Source organism: Pleurodeles waltl, chromosome 11 (genome assembly GCF_031143425.1).
Source record: "Pleurodeles waltl isolate 20211129_DDA chromosome 11, aPleWal1.hap1.20221129, whole genome shotgun sequence".
NCBI lineage: Eukaryota > Metazoa > Chordata > Amphibia > Caudata > Salamandridae > Pleurodeles > Pleurodeles waltl.
The window spans coordinates 787,512,372-787,533,953 of record NC_090450.1 but is presented as its reverse complement, the minus strand read 5'-3'; the positions used below and the strand labels follow the sequence as shown (position 1 = coordinate 787,533,953).

The following is a 21,582-nucleotide window of genomic DNA, read 5'->3' as shown; positions in this document are numbered from 1 at the left end:
CTGTAGTGACTGTCAATTTTGGAAAAATAAATGAAAGCGTCCTCCTACAGGTGTTTGATAATCGGAGGGAAGGTGTAGTGAGTCAATGCTTGGTGGCAGTGGAAGAGGTTCGAGGGGCGGGTGTTTTTCCTGTGCCTATGTAGTTATTCCCTCAATAAGATTGCTTGTAAAATTCTATTTGAGAGGATGTGCTGACCCTTACTGTATGACAGTGACGTTTCAGATGTAGAGGACTTAGAGGCTTTTTTAAACTGAGGCCTGCAAAAAGTACCACGTGAGGCAGGGAGCTGGAGTGCCCCCAGGGATTTTGCCACATCACTGTCCTTCATCTTCTCCAACGCTCTGAGCTACTTGTATCCCGAAAAGGTGTTCTTTATCAAACGGTGCATGCATTTAAGATTGTCTGCTGTACCTTCATCTTAAAACCTGAAATGTGTAGCCATGCATGTTGGTGTAGAAAGGCACTGGTGTTTATTCCTCTTGCTGCTTTGTCAACTGTGTCTAAGGCACAGGGGATGAAATTGTTGGATATCAATTGCCCCTCACTGACAACTTCCTGCCCTCTTTTCCTGTGGTCCTCTGGGAGGTATTGGAGAAGTTGCTCCATTTCGTCCCATTGGGCATGATCGTATCTTGCAAGTAGACCCTAAGCAGTGGTGATACGCCAGCGACTGGCCACCTGAGCATCAACACGCCTGCCGGAAGCCTGAATGAGCTTGCTTTCCTTGCTTCCCAGGAGGCGGTGCATCATGAGCAGCTTGTGAATTAGCTCATTTTTTTGGCATTAGATACCATTAAAGAGTCAACAGGTATATGATCTTTAATAAAAACTGGGTCAAATGAAAAGGCCTTAGATTTTTTCTCCACCAAGTGATAATGCGTTCTCTAGCAAGGTCTTGGAAAATATCGCTGACATGCCTCAACATACCTTTAAGCATTGGTATGTAATGTGTGGACTTACAGAAAGTGGTAACTGTTTCAAAAAGATAATAGTCTTCAATGGGTTCTTAGTGAAGAGGCACCTGATGGTGTGTGGCTGCCCTCCCAATGAGTTCTTGAAAAGAAGTTGTATCATCCGGTGGGTATTGGTCTAGTTGGGTAGACCTCCGTGTCAGTGTCCATATTGGTGTCCACACCACATTGAGAACAAGGGTTTGTCTGCATGAAAAGGCATATTGTCATACCCAGTGACCTGGGTGCTATGAAATGAGTGAGGTAAGCCCTGTGGGGAGATATCAAGAGGGTCACCTTGAGATGGTGGAGGAGTATGTATTGGTGGTGGAGTGGTTGGTGGTGGAGAAGTAGGGGGATCTCAACCAAGTCTTCCTCTATTCTCTTTTGTTTGGCTGAAGGCGTAGCTGGTTCCAGAGCCTCTTCAAAAGAAAGTTGTCGCTTTGGAGGTGCACTAACAACAGCCTTGACCAGCACTCTCCCTGTCTGTGGCTGTATATGCAGTTGAGATTGCTTGTTATGGAACTGTTGCTTCATCTTATGAAATATGGGCTCGGGGATGTTCTCAATTCAGAGGTTGCAGGGATTGTGAGTTTTTTCAGTGCCAAGGCGAGCTTAACTCTCGGCATTAAAGTTGCCTGTGTAGAGGTAGGACGTCTTTTCGGTGCCTAAACAGTCGGTGCCGAGTGGTAAGAGGAAGCTTTTCGGTGCAGAGGCTGTTTTTGTTTAGCTCGGTAACAAAGTGGCAGGCTTTTGCTTGGATTTCCATACCAAGCTCGATAGTGAGGTGTCCAATTGTGTCTATCAATGCTTACCATTGCCTGAGGGCAGTGGCGACTCGATAGCCTTCGCTTCCATGCTTATGGACTTTTTGGTCAGAGCAGGGGGAGTTTTACTCACGGCTGGTTGACCTGGAGGGATTTCCTGCATCTCAATTGTTATGTCAGCTTCAGAGTGTGAAACTTGGATGGAAAAAGCCTCTTCTGCACAAGCTGAAGTCTTGCAAAGTTCCTGCTCTTGTTCATTTTCTGACATAAAGTCCCGGGGTCTGAAAATGTCAGGTGTGTCCTCGACTTGCCTCTGCATTTCTCAGTGGGCCGCTCTCCAAAAGTGCAGTGTTTTTCAAACAGGAAGACCGGCATGCTTTGCAGTCTTCTTCTCTGTGTTTGGGAGACAGGCAGAGGTTGCAGACCTGGTGTTGATCAGTCTTTGGAAATCTGGAGTGACACTTCGGTCAGAAACGGAAAGGCTCCGTTCCATTTGGATTTAATTCGCCAAGGTTTGTAATGGAGAAAATGGCAGCACGGAGGGTGCAGCCCTGATGGCCTCCATCGAGGCGTGTTGATCTGAATAAGATTTTCTTTGGTCCTGGAACAAACGAATAGAACAACACATTCTATGAACAATACCGACTGTCTAGGTTTCCTGAATGGAAGAGGCCTAAAACGATCTCAAACCGGAGCTCGGTGACAACATGACTGAACCCACCAGTGGAAGAAAACAATCTGAAGATGAAATCAATGCCCATGCACATTACCAGCAAGAGGAGTAGTCACTGTACCTCGTGACGTGAAATACTTTTGAAGAAACACAACTTTCAACCTTTCAGACCGAACACTAGATGGCGGAAGTATGCAGAGCATGTGAATGTAAAGCCACACACGCCATCAAACACACTTTTATATGAATATCACTTTCTGATAATTTATACTGGCATAAAAATTTTAAAAAAACATGAATTAGACAGATCTTCCAATTCAAATTAGGACTGCTTCTGACCCAAACCTTTCTAATTGCCTTGAGTTGCGGGAATTCCTGAAGAAAGTTGTCTCCTTACAAGCTAATAGTATGACTAATGAAATAAAATGAAACTAGATTCCACAGTCATTATTTAAAAACACAGAATGCAAAAGAAGCAGACAAAGAAGTGGAATTACAAATGGTTACTGAAAGTTCCATTTTAGCCTTGCTGCTCAGTAGAGAACAGAAAATCAGAAACATTGTTAAATTGTTTTTCTTAAAAAAGGAGGAAAGGAAAAATGGGAAGAAAGCAGAAAAAGGTGGGAAGTTTGTTCCTAGACTGATAGATGAGGAGGATCCCGTGACTCCGAAAAGACTTCTTCGAAGAAAAACAACTTGTAACACTCCATGCCCAACACTAGATGTTGGAAGAGCTATGCATAGCATATTTATTTGCAGCTACACGTGCCATCGAACATGTATATATATATATACATATAATTTATATAGCTTTGAAGAATTTTTGTTTGGTATTCGTTCTCCTTATGTATTAATAAAATACAAGCACAATACGAATAGGACCTACAGATCACCCATCTTAAAGATCAAGGTTTTAATCAAGCCAGTAAAATAATGTGTAATATAAGCTCAAGGTCTACAACAGTGGTTCCCAAACTTTTTCAATCCCCGGCTCCTTTGACCTATTGGCCGTGTTGGCCACGGCTCCCCATTATGTTACTTTTTTTTGGCGGGTGGGGGAACGTAATCCCAGCCTGTACCTGTAACTACACTATTTACAGTTTGACTTCTTAATTCTCTCGTTCAGGTTCCTGAAAACCATTTATTTTAAACTATTTCTTTTCTTTTGTCATAGGGATATTATTAATGGTACTCTGGCGCCCTCCGCTGGTCACAATAATTAATGCAGGGGGTTTTGTTTCCAAAACCACGGTGAAAAGCTACCGATTAAAAGCACCTCCGAGTGGTTTCCAGACTGTGTGCGGCGCCCCTGGCTAATTTTGACGGCGCACCAAGGAGCCGCGGCGCACAGTTTGGGAACCACTGGTCTACATCGAACATATTTTTAAACCACTGCTTATATGAGGTTTTACGGCACAAAACTGTGCTATGCTAGGAAAGTGGTTCCCATTTGAAACAACGCCATGTTACATGGTGTTAACTTAAAATTGGTTCAAAGACATAAATCTGTCAGCAATAAAATGATTAAGAGGGCATAGCTGCAACTCAAGCTTTCAATAGGTCACTTTCTGTCATATTAGTAGGACTAAGAGACTACAGTAACAATAGTTGTTCCCTAATCATCCTTCAATCATAAAGAGCTTGCTTTCTGTTTTCATCCAGATTTGTCAGTTTGTGAGAAAGTAGCCTCTTTCTAGCATGGTTACCCCAATTTTTGGCCTGTTTGTCAGTGTGTTTTGACTGAGTTACTGGGATTCTGCTAGTCAGGACCCCAGTGCTTATGGTTTGTGGCCTACTTGTCAGTATGTTTCCTTCAGTGTGCTTACTGTGTCACTGGGATCCTGCTAACCAGGAACCCAGTGCTTATGCTTTCTCTGGTTCAAAATGTGTCCTTACATACTGGTAACCCGGTATTTCACTCCAAATTGGCATACTAGACCACCCCCCCCCCTCACAAGTCCCTACTACATGGTACCTAGGTACCCAGGACATTGGGGTTTCAGGGGATCCTTAAGGGCTGCAGCATTTCTTTTGCCACCCGTAAGGAGCCTATACAAAGGCTTCTACAGGACTGCCATTGCAGCCTATGTGAATAGGCATGCACTATTTCACGGCCATTTTCACTGCACCAGATCACTTATAAGTCACCTTTATGTCAGGCCTTCGGACCCTGAAGGCTGGGTGCAAAGTACCTGTGTGTGAGGGCACCCCTGCACTAACAGAGGTGCCCCCACATCGTCCAGGCCCATTTTCCCAGACTTCTTGAGTGTGGGGATGCCATTTTAAGCGTGCACTGCACATAGGTCAATACCTATGTACAGCTTCACACTGCTAAGTCCGAATATAGCGATGTAAGGTGTCCAACAACTGGGAATTGTACACCAATACTGATCCCAGTATTGGTTTTACAATTCCACGCACCCTGGGGGCTCCACTATGGACCCCCAGTACTGCAATACCAGCAATCCCAGCCTTCTGAGGTTATCACTGCAGCCCCAGCTGCTGCCACCTCCCAAACAGGCTTCTGCCCTCCTAGGGCTTGCGCAGCTCAATCCCAGGAAGGCAGAACAATACATTTCCTTTAGGAGAGGGGTGTTACACACTCTCCCTTTGGAAATAGGTGTTACAGGCATGGGAGGGGTATCCTCCCAGAGCCTCTGGAAATGCTTTGAAGGGACAGATGGTGCCCTCCTTGCATAATCCAGTCTACACTGGTTCAGGGACCCCCAGTCCCTGCTCTAGTGCGAAACTGGACAAAGGAAAGGACAGTAACCACTCCCCTGTCCATCACCACCCCATGGGTGTTGCTCAGAGCTCCTCCAGAGTGTCCCGGGTTCTGCCATCTTGTTTTCATGATGGTCAGGGAACTCTGGGAGCATCGTCTGAGTGGCCAGTGCAAGCAGGTGATATCAGAGACCCCTCCTGATAGGTGCTTACCTTGTTAGGTGACCAATCCCCCTCTCAGGGCTATTTAGGGTCTCTCCTCTGGGTGTTTCTTCAGATTCTGATTGCAAGACTCCAGCAGGAATCCTCTGCATTCTTTACTTCATCTTCTACTGATGGATCAACCGCTGACTGCTCCAGGAACTCTACAAAACTGCAACAACGAAGCAACAACGACTTCTGCAACCTTGTAACTTCAGCTCCTGCCAGCAACTGCAACAGTTTCCAGGTTGTGCATGTTCCGAGGACTGCCAGACTTCAGCCTGCACCAGAAGAACTGAAGGAATCTCCAGTGGAGTGACAGTCACTTCCCTGCTTCAGCAGGCACCTTTCTGCAGCGACCGGTGGCTTCGGTCCCCTCTCCCAATGACAGGAGCAGATCCAGAGACAAGGGTGGTGGACTAAAGTGACGCTACAGTCCCAACATCCAGCTGTCTAATTTTGGTGAGGTAAGAGCTTTCCTCCCCACGCAAGACAGTAACCCCGTGCACCGCTTGTGTGTGACCTTCCAAGAAGTTCTCCGTGCACAAAACAGCTTTGGTCCCCAGCACTCCATCCTGCAATGCACAGCTTCCTGAGTGGTTCTCCAGCGGCGTGGGAATCCTTTGTGTTGTGCTGCGTGGGCCTCTATTTGCACCTTCTTTGGCCCCCTGCAGTGGGACTTCTGTGTGCGCTAGGTCTTCTGAGGGCTCTCTGAGTTACTGAGAGCCCCCTCTGTCTTCCCCTCCTGGGTAGAGTCGACCTGGTCCCTCCTGGGCCCAGGCAGCACCATTTTCCACAAACTGCAAGCTTTGCGTTTACCAAAGCTTGTTTGCGGAATCCAGTGACATTCACCCATTTGGCGTGGCAAATCTCCTGCACCAACCCGGAACCCACATCTATCTTCTTTGGTGCAATACTGGCTTTGTCTTCTCACCGGTGGTTCTTCTTTTGCACCTGTTCTCCCAGGACTCTTCAGTGCTTCTTGGACTTGGTCCCCTTCTTCCACAGGTCTTCAGGTCCAGGAATCCATTGTTGGTGTCTTGCAGTCTCTCCTGGTTCTTGTACTGTCTTCTATCACAACTTATAGTGTGTTTTAGGAAATCTGCTGTGTTTTACTCCTGCTTCCTCAGCTCTGGGATGGGGTAGTTTACTTACCTTTGGTGTTTTCTTATATTCCCAGCGCCTCTCTACACACTACACTTGCCTAGGAGGTAAACTGACTTTCGCATTCCACTATTTTAGTATATGGTTGGTGTTCCCCCTAGGCCCATTGCAACCTATTGTGATTTTCACTATTTGCACTATGTTCTGTTTACTTACCTGTTTTTGGTTACCAGTGTATATATTGTGTAATTTACTTACCTCTAAAGGGAGTATTTTCTCCATAGTATTTTTAGCCTTGGTTCACTAAAAAAGGTAGCTTTAATTTTTGCAACACTGAGTATTTTATTTCATGTGTGTGAGTACTGTGTGACTACAGTGGTATTGCAAGAACTTTGCATGTCTCCTAGTTCAGCCTTGGCTGATCAGCCTGGCTTCTAGACACTGACTGCATTTCACTAATAAGGGACACTGGAAGGTGTAAGTACCTTAGGTACCCACTACAAACCAAGCCAGCTTCCTACATAGTGCTTCTGCTTTAAGTCAGAAAGTCACAGCTATAGCCATGGGTCACTGAAATATTGGGGGCACACAAGGATTATGACCATTCAAGACTGATGAGAAGGGATTAAAGCCTCTACCCTACCCCTATCCAAAGTTAATCTGCAGAAAGCATCAATTTTAGAAAAAACTAGATTACTACATTGCTTGAACATATCACTGCAGTCCTAAGGAGGCCACACTGTCCACTAACATCCTCCAGCAACAGAATCCAGACCTACTCTAGTTTAAAGAGCAGAATAAGTAAACCTCACCATTACTTACAAGCCATTGTCATGTGATATAGTCCTACTACAAATCAACTGTCCTAGATCAAGCAGTCTCAGTGTTACCAAGGATCAGGATTCGTTGAGAGGAAGTCCTTCCCCTTACGAGATTAAGAATAGGACTCTCTAGCCTCTCTTTTGTGATGAAGCAATTTCGAAAGGGAAGAGTAAAAACAAACAGATGTCAGAAAGTATGTTTCAGCCAAGGTTGTTTGATTTGAGCTGTGCCATAAAGCCAAAGCAAAACGTCAAACTTCAAAGTCTTATGTAGATAAGATGTAAAGTCAACCAATGGCCTATCAATCATGGATGCATTTGACATTCTTGGGATTTTCAAAAGAGAAGCATCAAATAATAAAGCTGGCTCATTCTAAGCACATTTTGAATAAAAGATAAAAATTCTGTAAAAGGAACTTAAAAAGGAAAGGGGTAAAAACACAGGTATGCAAACCTACGAAGGCAACCCTGCTTGCTATTTCACAAAGTCTAGATGATTCTTTTAGATCACTAAACTTATTTTGTGAAGCAGCCTTTTGTGTGGAGGTGACAAAGTTGGAACAAGATAAGGGATCAGAAAGTAGTGCCATGTCAAGTCATAAGCACCACAGCAATAGAAACAGGTCCAAAACAACTAGGGAGCAGTGAAAACAGTTTATGTTGACAGTGGTCTACCGTTAATATCAGTGCCCCACTATAAACTGACTGAGTAGCTGCTGAACTAAGTTCCAGGATAACTGAGGCTCATAATTATCAGAGGTTGCAGCAGTTATTTTATTGACAGCAATGGGTCACAGGGAGAGTAGCAAGTACTGCTGTAAGACCACACTTCAAAAAGGTGGTCATTTGACTGGCCCCCAGTAAGGCTGGAACACGAGGATAAAGAATATCACTTTATTTATTGTAAACTATTAACTTAATCATCCTGGGGTAACCACTGTCTGGGCATTTGAATTGCATATGTGTTGGCACAATCATTCTCCATTCCCAGCTAAATCTAACAAATGTACCAGAGACCACCATTAATTCAATGAGCAAAACTGACCAAGAACAGCATAAAAAGCCAGAATTCACAGTGCACAGAAAATACAGAAAAATTACCTTTTGAAATCAAATGCAATACAATCATGGCCTCTGAGTGCAATTCCTATCGCCTGAAAGTTAAAGGGGTTTACCTGGCACATGAACAGGATGCTCTTTGGGCTGGATCTACAAAATCCCAAGATGAAATGCTACCAAGGGCATCTTCATCATGATTTGGAGTACAAAGTCTGTGAAAAAGAGAGTGGAAGAAATAAGAAACAAATGTAAACACAGCTTCAGATATACATATGAACTGCCTCATGACATCTCCTAAAGCCAGGTCATTCACCAAGTGTACACATTCTGGATCGAAAGCAACTTAAGAACAGGGCGGATTTAGTACTCTGACATACTGAACTTATTTTTAAAGATGGAGTGAGGCAAGGGGTGATGGGAGCTGCTGAGTGGGAAAAAATAATAGTTATATTATAGAACATGGTAAAGACATCTATTTTATGGATAAACAAAACTACAATCGCATTCTAACGCACTATGGACAGCAAAGCATTCTCAATCCAAAGTCTCATTTTCTGGAATTCCCTGTCTGACCACTTAAGACATATCACCTTTCCCAGTTTAAAATGCACTTAAACCACAACTTTAAGGTAACTAATTAGACTGGTACCAACAGTGAGAAAGCGAAAGAGCGTGAGAGAGAGAGAGAAATACCTGTCATGACTGATTTAATTTGTCACAAAAAGTTATTTATGTCAATGCTATTGCTACAATAAGCTGACTCAATCTAGATGTAAAACAAAACGGAAAAGATGGCGATAAACCTTGTAATGCAACCTTGTAATGAATTTAGGCAGAGGGGTGAATACGTATGAGAAAAAACATTATCAAAGGAGCATGCCGAATGGCTTCTGCTATTCTCTCGTTAATTTGATTATACAGGTGAAGGACATTCTCTCAAAGGTAAACTGCACCCACCCTTATAAGTACACCAACACATGTTCCAATTCTGAAATTGCAGGAAGAAAGGGAATGCCTTACTTTGAAGGACGGCGGTGAATGATACATTCCTTCCAAACTCTGTGGACCATATGACTCTGAAGTTTCTGAAGAGTCTTCTGTGACCTCTTTGGACTCTGTTCTGTCCCTGTGTCCTCCTGGGCTGACAGGTGGCTCATAGCTGGCACGGCTCCGCTCTCCCCTGCCAAAAAAGTGCACATTTAAATACTCTCCCGAGCTTTCTTTACTGCTCGCTTAATTGAATAGCATTATAACAAATCAATGAGAGGCCCTGTCATTTCACTTCGTTTACATGGTATCATTTGAATTAGGATCTCACTTTATTTTTAAGGCAAAGCCAAAGTTGTTGCTGAGCAGGTCTTGTGTTTGTCAGTTATTCTGAGATCACTGAAGAAATAGCAATGCAGTCAAATGCAACAGTTTTTTTTAATGGTACCCTATAAGGACAGTATGCGGCTGCCGGAAGAGACAATTTAAGATAAAATAGGTTTGAGACATGAGTGAGAGAACAGGATACTCCTTCACCCTCCATACTGAGAATTAACTGCTTTATATTCATCCACCTGCTGTCAAACTCAAGTGTGTCTCAATTACGACTGAAAGTCATACAGATGCTTTTTGCTAGCAAAACGCTCAGTAGAAAAGGAGTTAACAGAATAGGGAAAACTGTAAAATTCAATACATTTTTAAAAAGAAAATGATAAACAGGCATTTACAAATCCAAACTGAAAGAAAAAGCGATGATGCAGGAAGTTTTAAGATTTCTATCACAATGTATTTAAGCTATGTTATCCCAAAGATAGGCTAGTTATGGACAGGCAGTGCAGTAAGATGGCTCGAAGAACAGAGCCCTACTTCACATCCAGTCAACAATTACCTTGGAGTAGCTGAAGCATTATCAAGCAAAGGGGACGAGTATGATGAAAAAGTATGATGAAGACGTTACTTACCTTCAGAAACGCCTTATCTGGCAGAGTCTCTATCCAGTTACAGATTCCTTACGATAGAATATTTCCCAGACGTCAGACTGGATTGAGAGGTTTTCAAGCAGTAATTCTGCAAACCAGTAGGTGGCGTTGTTTGATTGGGAAGTGTCCGCACCGGAAATAAAGTGTGATGTACCTACATAGGCGCTACCCTGGCGTGCTGACGTCAGTTACTTTTATAACATTCCACGCCAGCAGTGCAGAGCAATAATGAATACTGGCAACTGGTGTGAAATACTAAAGCCCCAAGTAAGGGGTCCAGTACACTGTAATCACCTCGCAGAGCGGTAGAGGATGGGAGGGCCAAAAAGGAATCTGTGGCTAGATAGTCTCTCTACCAGATAAAGCATTACTGAAGGTAAGTAACTTGTTCATCTGCTAAGAGACTTCTAGCTGTAGAGGATTCCTTACCTTAGAATAGATACCCAAGCAATGCCTCCTCACAGGTGGGTCTGCAAAGCCAATTTATTCCAAAAGGTCCTGCAGAACTGAATAAGTGATGTGCCAGTCACGACTGATTTAACTGTCCAGGCAGTAGTGCTTGGAAAATGTGTGCAAAGATGCCCACATTGTTGCCTGATGGATGTCAAGGACTGGGATTCTGTGGGCTAACGTACTGGTCACAGCCTTGGCTCGGGTAGAATGAGCTTCTTTCCCAGTGCATAGCAGATCTTGATGCAGAGTACTACCCATCTTGAGATGGTCCGTTTCTGTGAAGCCTTCCCTTTCTTGGCTCCCACGTACCCCATGAAGAGTTGATCTCCATCAGGAGTGCTTTTGCACAATCAAGATAGAACGACAACACTCTTTATGGATCCAAACAAGGAAGTCTCTCCATCTCTTTGGAGGGGTGAGGCAGAGCAGAGAAGGTAGAGAGGGTGATGTTCTGGCCTACATCGAAAGAAGTCACAACCTTTGGAAGGAAGCAGGCACGTATCCTTACGACCAGCATGTCTGGATTGAAGGTGGAATAGGAGAGTGTGTGCAATTTGCTGACCTTCCTAACTGATGTAATGACCCAGAGAAAGGGAGTCTTGATGGTCAGAAGCCAAAGAGGGCAACTGTGCAGAGGCTCAAATGGTGCACACAAAGTCAGAACAAGATTTAAATCACACTGGGGCATGATGAATTGCCTCGGGGGGGGTAAACATGTTGCAAGCCTTTGAGAAACCTAGCCACGACAGGTGACCTGAATAAAGAAGGTTGGTTCAGTAACCACAAAAATGTAAAAATGGCTAAAAAATAACTTTAGCCATGCCCAGAGCAGAGCCTTGCTGGGTCAAAGATAAATCAAACTTAAATACCCTAGAAAGAGGTGCAGGAAGTGGATCAGTGTTTCTAGAAGCACACTATGCCACAAATTTATCCCAGCAGCAGGTGTATACTGACTTGGTGAAGGGATGGCAGGCTGCCAGAACAACATCACAGATTTTGGGAAGATTGTTGAAAGCTGTCAACTGTTGGCGTTAAATCTCCTTTCATGAAGGAGAAGGGTCAAAGGTTTGGGTGCAGGACCTTCCCTGTTGCTGCGACAGAAGAACATCCAGAAGGCACAGCCTGATTTGGGGACCAATGTTCACTCTCACCAGCGCGAGATACCAGACTTTGTGCCCAATCCCGACCCACAAAAATAACTTGCGCCCAGTCGTTCCTGATATTCAGAATTCTGGGCAGGAGTGGTCTAGGCAGAAAGGAGCACAGGAGGCCAGAATGCTACACAAGACAAAAAGCGTCTCAGAGTAAGAGTTGCCTTGGAAAATCCAATACACAAAACTGATGACTTTGCATGTTCTCAGCAGTGTCAAACCGAATAACCAAGGATCTCTCAACTCTTGAAAGAGATCTTGCACTACCTCCTGATGGGGATGGCATTCTTGGTCCGGAAGGCATTTTCAGCTGAGTTCATCCACCCTGGCTTTCAGAAGGCCAGCAATGTGCTGAATGACCATGGAAATGCCCTGGAGTTCCAGCCATGTCCAGAGAAGCAGAGCCCCTTAACAAAGGGTCCATGACCCCACCCTGCCCTGTTTGTGGCAGTACCACATGGTAGTGGTGCTGTCCGTGAACACCTGCACCAGCCTTCCCTTGATCAAAGGAAAGCAGGCTTTCAAAGCCAAGCAAATAGCCCAGCTCCAACAGATTGATGAGGTGCCCTGATTCCACCAGAGTCCTCTGAGCTCCACCTCTCCAAAATGGTCGCCCCTCCCCCCATCCCAAGTGACCCCAAAACGCTTCATCAGGCACCACTGCAGATCCTTCACAGTTCACTCTGAGATCTAGACCATGTTGAAAGATTTCTCTGATGCTGAGCCCGCTGGGATGTCAGGCCCCACTGCAGAGCCTGCATATGCCAAAGGGCATGAATTACAAGCAACTCCAGATCATTCTCTCTGAAATCCAGGCTAGAGTCTGAAACATCGGTATCAGCCTGGAAATCCAGAACTCACCGCATGGGAGGATAGGCCCAAAACTACACTGTGTCCAGAAAAGCTCAGATGAAAGGAAGCGTATGAAAGGGAGTCAGGAGAGATTGTGGCATGTCGATAGGGAACCCAAGTGAGTGCAGAAGGTTCGCCGTAGTCTGGAGGTGGGAGAAAACTGCCTGTGGTGAGCCCGCCTTTAACATTTAATCAAGTTAGAGAAAGACTGGAACCCCTGACTGCCACAGATGAGCTGCAACCACTAACACATCACCATGTTGAACACCCTAAGAATGCTGATAAGGCTGAAGGGAAGCACACTGGAAGTGCTCTTGGCCCCACTGTGAATCACAGGTAATGTTTGTGTGCAGGCAGAACAAGGATGAGGAAATAGGAGTCCTGCAAGTCCAATGATACCATCCAGTCTTCCCGGGTCCAGGGGAAACAGAACTTGCATAGGCTTGAGCATTTTGAATTTCTTCTTTCTCAGGAAGAGATTGCGAAGGCACAGATCTAGGATAGGACAAAAGCCTCCGTCCTTTTTTGGGCACCAGAGAGTATTGTAAATAGTAACCATGACCTACTTCTGGTACCAGTACCCTCTCGATGACTCCCCTGGCCAAGAGAGCAAGCACTTCATGACTCAGCAAGGAAAAGTGGCTTGCGTCAGCCAGTTGTATGTGGGTGGCAAGGATGGCGGGGTGGTTACAAAGGCGATGGAGTAGCCCCTTTGGATGATTTGTAAAACCCAAGAGTCTGATGTTACCAAGATCTCCAGTGGTGCAGGTGACGGTACCCTGCCCCTCTCGCTGGATGCCCATGATTGTCAGAAGGCAAACTAAAGGAGTTTGGAGTATGCAGCTGCCGGGGTTTGGCAGACTAGCCAAACATCTGCCTACCTGTCTTATGTGGTCTATGGGACCCATTTAGTGCTGCAAAAAGACTGGGAAGTCTGTTGACTGGGGTGGCGGGGAGGGAATGGACACTGTTGAAACACCTTCCATGGCCACAAAATGGGCCGAAGGCGGTCTGGGGTAGATGAGGCAATAGATAAGCCCAAGGACCTGGCCGTAGCTCTGTTGTCCTTAAAAGCCTCCAGCACCGAGTATGCCTTCTTTCTAAGAAGACACAAGTCATCAAAGGGCATGTCCATAAGCAAGGCTCGGATGTCCCCTGAAAAGCCAGTGATTCTCAGCAAGGCGTGGCTCTGCAGGTCCATCAAGGATGAAATCGCTCAACCCAGCGAGTTGGTTCAGTCCACATAATATGGTGATCTTTGCTGCGTCTCACCCATCTGCATTAGCTTGGAAGAGTATGGCTCCGGCCTACTCAGAGAATAAAGGAAGCACTTGGATAACAAATCACAGATCGTATAGGAACTCTGGCCCAAAAGACTCACTGTGTTCACTGATCGTAATACAAAGCTGGAGGAAGAGAACATCCTCTTGACAAACTTATCAAGCCTCTTGGATTATCTACCCGTGGACTGGTAGGGAACACACCAGGCTTTACTCTAAAGGTAGAGGCTTGGACCACCAAGCTGTCTTAGGTGGGATGCTGGGTAAGGAAACTTAGTAGCAGAGGAGATGGTGGAGCGCAACTGACCTATACACTGGATTTCCTGTGCATGGCCTGGTCAAGGCCCCGAGAAGGACATCCTTAAGGGCTTCAACAAAAGGGAGTAAAGGTTTAGAAGGGGCGACTCTTAGCTGAAGAATCTCTGCCAAGCCATTCTTCTCGACTGCCACGGAGGGTGACTGAAGGTCCAAGAACTCAACAGCCTTACGCACCACCATATCGAAAGGGGCTATTTCTCCATAGCCTCGGTAGGATGAGAGACCAAGCAAGTGTCTGGTGAGGTCTCTAAGCCACTGGTCTCCACCAGTTCCTCATAACAGTAGTCCTCAGTCACATCTAGTGGATACTGGTATCATAAATAAATGTCGACAGACCCCCTCCTATTCATCCCCCTCCCCAGTCTTGTCAAAGGCAAAAGGTACAGGCTGTGATCCAGAGGGTATGGTCCCGGTTGGTGTTGGAACCGGCACCCTTCCAGCTCTGTGTGAGTCGGGAATGATAACCGGATGATACCGCCATAGGAACTGGAGCGGGCGCCAAGGAAGGTCTCTGTCTCTCCGGCAGCTCCACCCCGTATCCAACACTGGATCCATGGGGCTCAACTGGCACTTAGGGCAAACCTGCAAGATAGGGTCCAGTGGGGGCCTCTCCCGAACCTGACAGAGCTCCAGAGGGGCCAGTCCCCCAAAACATGAGGTACATGGCCTCATAAAATTATTTCAGCTGAGCTGGAGTCGCTCCGGGAAACTCAGGGAAGAGTGGAGTGCAGCCTCACTCAGGGTCTGCTGAAAAGTAAAGCTTGAAGTGCTGACGCTCCAGCGCACTGTCAGAAGGTGCAGTACAGTTAAAGACCACTTCTGCTTGTACAACTTACCTGGCAACCTCAAAGGGGATGCCGATCACTGGATGCGGCTCCGCAAACGGTCCCAGGATATTCAGTGCAGACAAGCATCTCAAGAGTCACTGGGTCATCAATTGTCGGGTGGCAAGGAGCTTGAGGGAATGCTCCCTCAGTGCCTTCAGGTGAACGGCGCAGCAGTCCTCCTGAGGTCTTGAAGTCATGGTCCCTTTCCAAGCACCACAGAAACTAAGCATACGTCTGTCACGGACATCTGTCTGTAACAGGCACCACATGGTTTGAAAGCAGCAGGTTTTCTCTCTTGGTGGACATTCTGTCAGACAAAGAGAGAAAATCTCTCAAAAAGGTGGTTGACAAAAGTCAAGAAAAAAGCCAGTCAAAAAACACCTGAGCATAGCTCTTTACAGTTCAGAGCTATCTGCATGGAAAGTAAAGAACATCAGCAGCACATTGGGGTGCAGCCTATATAAGTATGGCACACATTTCTGGTGCAGACTACATGGACGTGACTGACACAGAGCTGAACAACACTGCCTACTGGTGCGCAGGAGAACTGATTGAAAAGTTCCAGATCCAGTCTGACATCTGGGCAACATTCTAAGGTAAGGAATCTGCGGCTAGAAGTCTCTATCAGATAATACTTTAATTCTGCCAGTGAGAAAACTAAGCATCCCAAGAACAGTTTGGTCAAGAAAACAATACTTATGGCAATGATTATCTGATCTGTACATAAAATCTGATCTGTACATAAAATGTTTAGAAGTGTCCTTTGAACAAAAGTGAAGCTTTGAGGTCGTAATCTTTTCAGCACCATTAAACAAAATGCTGAACTCATTTTAGATTTAGATTGCAGAGTAGCTTTTGCTTGCTAGAACTGAGGCTTTAGAAAAGGACTAGTGTAAACAAGAAACCATACAATACAGTCACGGAATCCAGCTACAGCAACAGAAAAGAGACTTAGCTAAAGACTGAAAATGTTTTTCATTGACCAGGTTAGCAAATAATAAATTACTTTATTTACTAAAGGTAAAGACTAGAAAATCAAGAGAGTGTAGATTCTACTATTGAATTATAAAGACATTCTCAGATCCTGTTGCTCGATGTAGAATTATAATTATGAATTAGACATGGTAATACAATATATCTGATCAATCAAAGCGTAGTAAATTTGGTGACTTAATGAGACCATGAGCCAGAAAGGGGAACAGAAAACAAGGTTGCTATCAATAGATGCTAGTAACCCTATTACTAAAGAGAAACATTAATATGGTTAGAAGTACTGCTTCCCAGCGATTGCACAATCCTGAGCCTGACTATTCCTAAGATCAAAAATACATGCAAAAGTCATCCAGTATAAGCTCTGTGAGGAAGTCTACAGTTCAGGTAAGAAATGTTTTGCAGAAGCCTGACATCTAGTGGTTGGGCCTGGAAGTGTCCTTCTTGTCTCCAAAGGTTTGTTAGTTTGTAGTTTGGAAGTCGGCGTGGGAGGAGCCCCTATATGACGTCTATCACAAACCCAAAATGCCCATAATCTTAGATTCTTTTTTTTGCCCTCCACGAACCTGCTAAGGGAAGGCAGGAGGGTTGCACGTGAATCTACAAGCGTTTCAAGCTGCAAAAACAAATTTACAGGTAAGTAACTAGTTTCTTTTACAGCATTAAATCTCTTCGAGATTCACAGGCTTTGCATAGATTATGAAGCGGTATTACTTGTTTTTGTGATGGTGAGCAGAAGAGAGAGGGGAGGCAAAAATGTTCTTTGGCACAGCCTGCCCCAACTCAACTTCTTTGTGTGAGTGCAAGTCCAAGCAATAATGCTTTGTGAATTTATGTTGAGAAGACCAAATGGCGGCCCTGTATACAGACGTTGGCCACATAATCCGTCGTAGCCCCCTTTATTCCAGTGGAGTGTGCCTTTGGTTTGTCGTGCAAGGTTTTGTTCGCTAAACAGTAATATACTGGGATAGTTTGTACAGTCCATCCAGCAAACGTTTTCTTGGAGACAGCCGTCCCCAGAGCTTAAAATTGAGTGTATCACAAAACAATTGTTGTGTTCCTGATGTGGTGAGTTGCTTGAATGTAGTATATGACTGCCCTTCTGACGACTAATGTGTGTAGGCACCTTTTCCAGAGCGTTTGTAGGTTTCTGGGATAAGGCTGGTATTGTGATAGCCTGATGTATGTGAAAATGTGAAATAACCTTTGGTAACAACTTCAGATGTGTCCTCATCACTACTTTATCCTTGTGTATGGCTCTGTAAGGCTTTTGCACTGTTAGCACCTGTGTCTCACTAATCCTCCTCTTCGATTTGATTGTTACCAAGAACACCATCGTTGTCAGTGTGGCTTTGTGCATTGGTTCAAAGGGTGCTATAATTAACCCTGCCAACAATAAGTTTAAATTCCACTGTGGAGAAGTCATTTCTTTTGCTGGGAAACATTTTTTCTCTCCTTCCCGGAACCTCTTGATCAATGGAAGTGACAAAATGTTCTTTATGTGCAGTCATTTCAATTAAGTCTCAATGGCTGATAAAGGCACCCTTGGAGAGGCATATGAGAGTTTACCGGACTATTGCAGTATCCTGATGGAGCATGTGTTCTATTTTCTTGGGTTGGCATTTACATATCTTTTACACTTAAAGGCATAATACCTCCTCATAGCCGGCCTTTGGGCTTCCCGAGTGATACATCACATGGACTTTGGTAGATTTAGGTGTTCAAATTCAACTACAGGAACTATGCTGCCAATTGCGTCTCCCCCAAGTTTGGGTAGAATACCCTTCCCTGTTGCATAGTTAGGGTGTCACTGTGCACTAGAATATTGACATGCTGTTGTTTTAACAATTGGATCAAGTGCGAACCATGTCTGTCAAGGTCAGCTTTGAGATATGAGAATCATTGTCTTGTGGGAAGTTTTTGAATTTCTCTAGAATGATTAGAATCAACAGTACTGGTGGAAAAGCACAAGTAAAGATCCCATACCAATTTATCGATGGGCACTCCTCACTGATTTGGGGTGGTAGTGCCTTGATGCAAAGCACCAGCATTTTGTGTTTTCTGATGTTGCGAAAATATCTGTCTGGTGTTTCCCACAGACCTTAGATTGTACCTGTTCTAGGCTTCTATTTCCCATTCATGTGTGCAGTATGTTTGCCTGCTTAGGACATCTGCCTGAATGAATTCCATTATGGGGACGTGACTTGCTAGCAGTGACATGTTCTCTGCAATGGTCCGCTTCCAAATGTTCTGAGCTAATTGTGACAGTGGATTTGATACTGTTTCTCCTTGTCCCAGTTTGTTGATGTACAACACTGCTGTTGCATTTTCTGTTCGAATTTGAACCCTTTTTACCCCTGATCTGGATTTGGCAGGCTATCAGTGACAGGAAGAATGTCTTTAGTTCCAGAAAACAGATGTGTTCGGTAAAGTCCTGTCTGACCATAACCCCCTTATCTTTAGGGTGTCTATGTGCGCTCCTCAACCTATCACTGATGCACCAGTGGTAATGATGGCTTGTTGTAAGAGATCTTTGAAAGGTCTTCCCTTGTGCATGTTCCCTGCACTCCACCCACCTCAATTCCTTGCTGACCTTGTCTGTTACAACCACTATATACTCCTAAGTTCCCAACACATGAGCCCATTGATTGTGTAACCAATCCTGTACGCGTCTCACCAGAAGTCTGAGATACAAGAAGCCATCATCCCTAAAAGTTTCATTACTCTCCTCACTGTCAGAGACTGCAATGTCTGGTAGAGGTAAATTTGAGAAACTATGTCCTGAACATTATGTCTCGTGTAAGGTGTGTCCTTGCCACCTGTGTGTCAAGGTCTGCCCCTAGAAAGGTGTTTCTGGTTTGTGGATTCGGGGACAATTTCTCCCAATTCACTGTAAATACTAGAGTGTGCATTAGCAACACCACTGTTGTCAAAGGTCTCCTGGCAAGGTGTTTGCCTTTACCAGCCAATGACGTAAGTATGGGTAGACATGTATGCCCTGCCTTCTGTAGTGTGCCGCTACCACTGCCAGCGTCTTAGTGAAGACTATTGCCCTGGACACCATTCCGAATGGTAGGACCTTTTATTTTTATTTATTTTAATTCTCTTTATTGGGTTTTAGCCAAAATGACAAAAAACAGCATACGAATTCGCACACATTAAAAGTCAAACCAGCACAATGAAGCATAGCAGGTTTACAAAGTTCAGCCGACTACAGTGCAACTATGGCACGCTGTAACAACACGGGTAAGGCAAGCGGGAGAGGGGGGGAAAACAATTGGGAGAAAAGCCACTCAGTGAAAAGTCTACAAGTGGAGATACTCCATGTAAGGAATGCCCCATGCTTGTGTGACAGCATAGCAGTGGGCACACCAAAAGACAAACTTGAACCTCCTTCGGGGTGACCCACCCAGAGACAGCACAGGTCGCCAATCATTCTGCAGTTCCCTCAGCAGAGGTGGCAGCACCCACCTGTTCCCTTCCCCGCACAATCAGGTACATTTCCAGGTGTCCAAATGTTCCGTGGGCAGGATCTGGCAGGCATCAGCTCCCAGAAGGGCGTCAGTTGCTCCTGACAATAGGCTGCATCCCGAAGCCATCCCGCTCTGCGCGGCACAGGGCGAAGGCCCCAGTGCACAGCTACCTGGCGCTTAGCAAGCAAAAGTAAAAAGGCTGTTAACTTGCGCACCTCAAGGGGAACCTCTGTCACATGGACCAGCAGCGCAACTCTCGGAGAGCGCTCCAGCGTGTGTCCAATAATCTCTTGCAAATGGTGGGACTTGGTAGCGTTCTCCTGCCATATGTGAATGGGTTTTAGAAAGTAGGCATCTTTAAGATCTACCGTTGCTAGGTAGTCCCCTTCGTCTAACAAAGTAATTACACCCTGTAATGTCATCATTTGAAATGTTTGTGTCTTTATGTAACTGTTTACAAAGCGCAGGTCTAAGACAAGTCGCATAGTCAGATCTTGCTTTGGCACAAAAGGAAATTGAGCACTCACTATTGTTTCTTACGTCCTGCAGCACTTTTCCTGCAGCATTATTTGTCAGCCGCTCCTGGATCTCTTTGCGTAAGATCTGCAATTGGTCTTTCTGGTACTGCAGATACTTTTGTAGGTGGTTTCTGTATGAAGTATATACAGTATTCGGAACAAACAATATTTACAACCCTCTTGTCTGTTTAAATGGCTCCCATTCCCTTAAAGGTCTTGTTCACTTTCTTCATGTCTTCCAGGGATTGGGCCGCACTTTGGTCAAAGAGCTGGTTCCTAGTAAGGGGTTTATCAATGATAGGAGATTGTACCTCAGGCTTAAACCCAGAGATGGGTAGCCAAACATGTCTCCTCATGATAGTCCAAGTAGCTAGTTGCCTGCTTGTTGTATCAGCAGCATCAAAGGCTGATATACGACATAGGTTGGCAATGTTCTTACCTCCCTTAATGTTTTCTTGACCACATGATATTCTTCAGGGAGGTGTGACATGAGGTCTCCCATATCGTCCCAATACTGGTGAGCAAGCCTATTTAGCAGAGTGTTGGATTTAGTGATTTGCCACTGTGTGGCTATAGCTCTCTCGATTTTCCTTCCTACAGCCTCCATTTTTTCAGTCTCCTTGTCTGGCGAGGGGCCCATGGATGTTGGGGACATTGCTCTCCTTCCTGCTGTGGAAATAATTAGTGAGTCTCATTCCACATGTCCTTGAATATATTTTGGGTCCTCTATAGATGCCCTGTATTTATTGTTCTATTTGTGGCGTTATTGCCCTTTCTGTCGCTTCTTTAGAGGAAACCTCCCTACCATGCTAGGAAGCATGGGAAGATAATAGTTCCTCCTTTATTCAAGGGTAAGTGTCACATAGAGAAAACATATCTTCTCCTTCTCTACCTCCATCTCCACATGAAAGCCCCCTTCTTTTTCAAACGTTTCTCTATCCCCAGTGCCCTTTTCTTTCTCAAAACGCCACTGATGTCGAAGTTCTAGGCTTACCAAGAACCTTTTCCTTCGAGGCCACTCTTCCCTCCTTCTCCAATCCACACTTGATTGTCCTCAGAAGTCAAGGAGACATCTTTCACCATATCCTTGCTGGTGACTGTTTCCTGGTAGGATAGAAAGTGCTTTGTGCTCCTTTACCTGCTGGTCTATTTACAGCATTGAGGGCTTCACTTTCAGTGACCCAGGGCTTTCACTCGAACCATGCTTTGGCGGCTTGGGCATATGACTGTCTTTTCTTTAAACTAAACCAGTCTTACTGGCATTTGAGACTGAGTTTAAAGTCTTCATGGTGTTTTTCACCCTTGTATACCTCATGTTCTAAGGCTTGGTGTCTCCTGGGCCTTCTGTGCTTATACCTCGCCGTCGTCAGAGAAACCCATCTCCTCCATCAATGGAGTTTCTTCATCTCCGACTTGCCTGCCAGGTCTGTGCTCTCCCAATATGTCCAAAGGA

The 21,582-nt window shown here is 45.0% G+C and overlaps 1 protein-coding gene across 2 annotated transcripts in view; it reads right to left on the bottom strand.

Moving 5' to 3' along the window:
• Positions 1-21,582, bottom strand: part of MED13L (mediator complex subunit 13L) — a 982,865-nt gene that overhangs the window by 437,974 nt on the left and 523,309 nt on the right. For both annotated transcript variants that reach the window (XM_069214516.1, XM_069214517.1), the window contains exons 8-9: positions 9,321-9,480; positions 8,417-8,512 (exon numbers count right to left, since the gene is read on the bottom strand). In XM_069214516.1, coding sequence (XP_069070617.1) covers positions 8,417-8,512; positions 9,321-9,480 — 256 coding nt within the window. The remainder of the gene's footprint in view (positions 1-8,416; positions 8,513-9,320; positions 9,481-21,582) is intronic.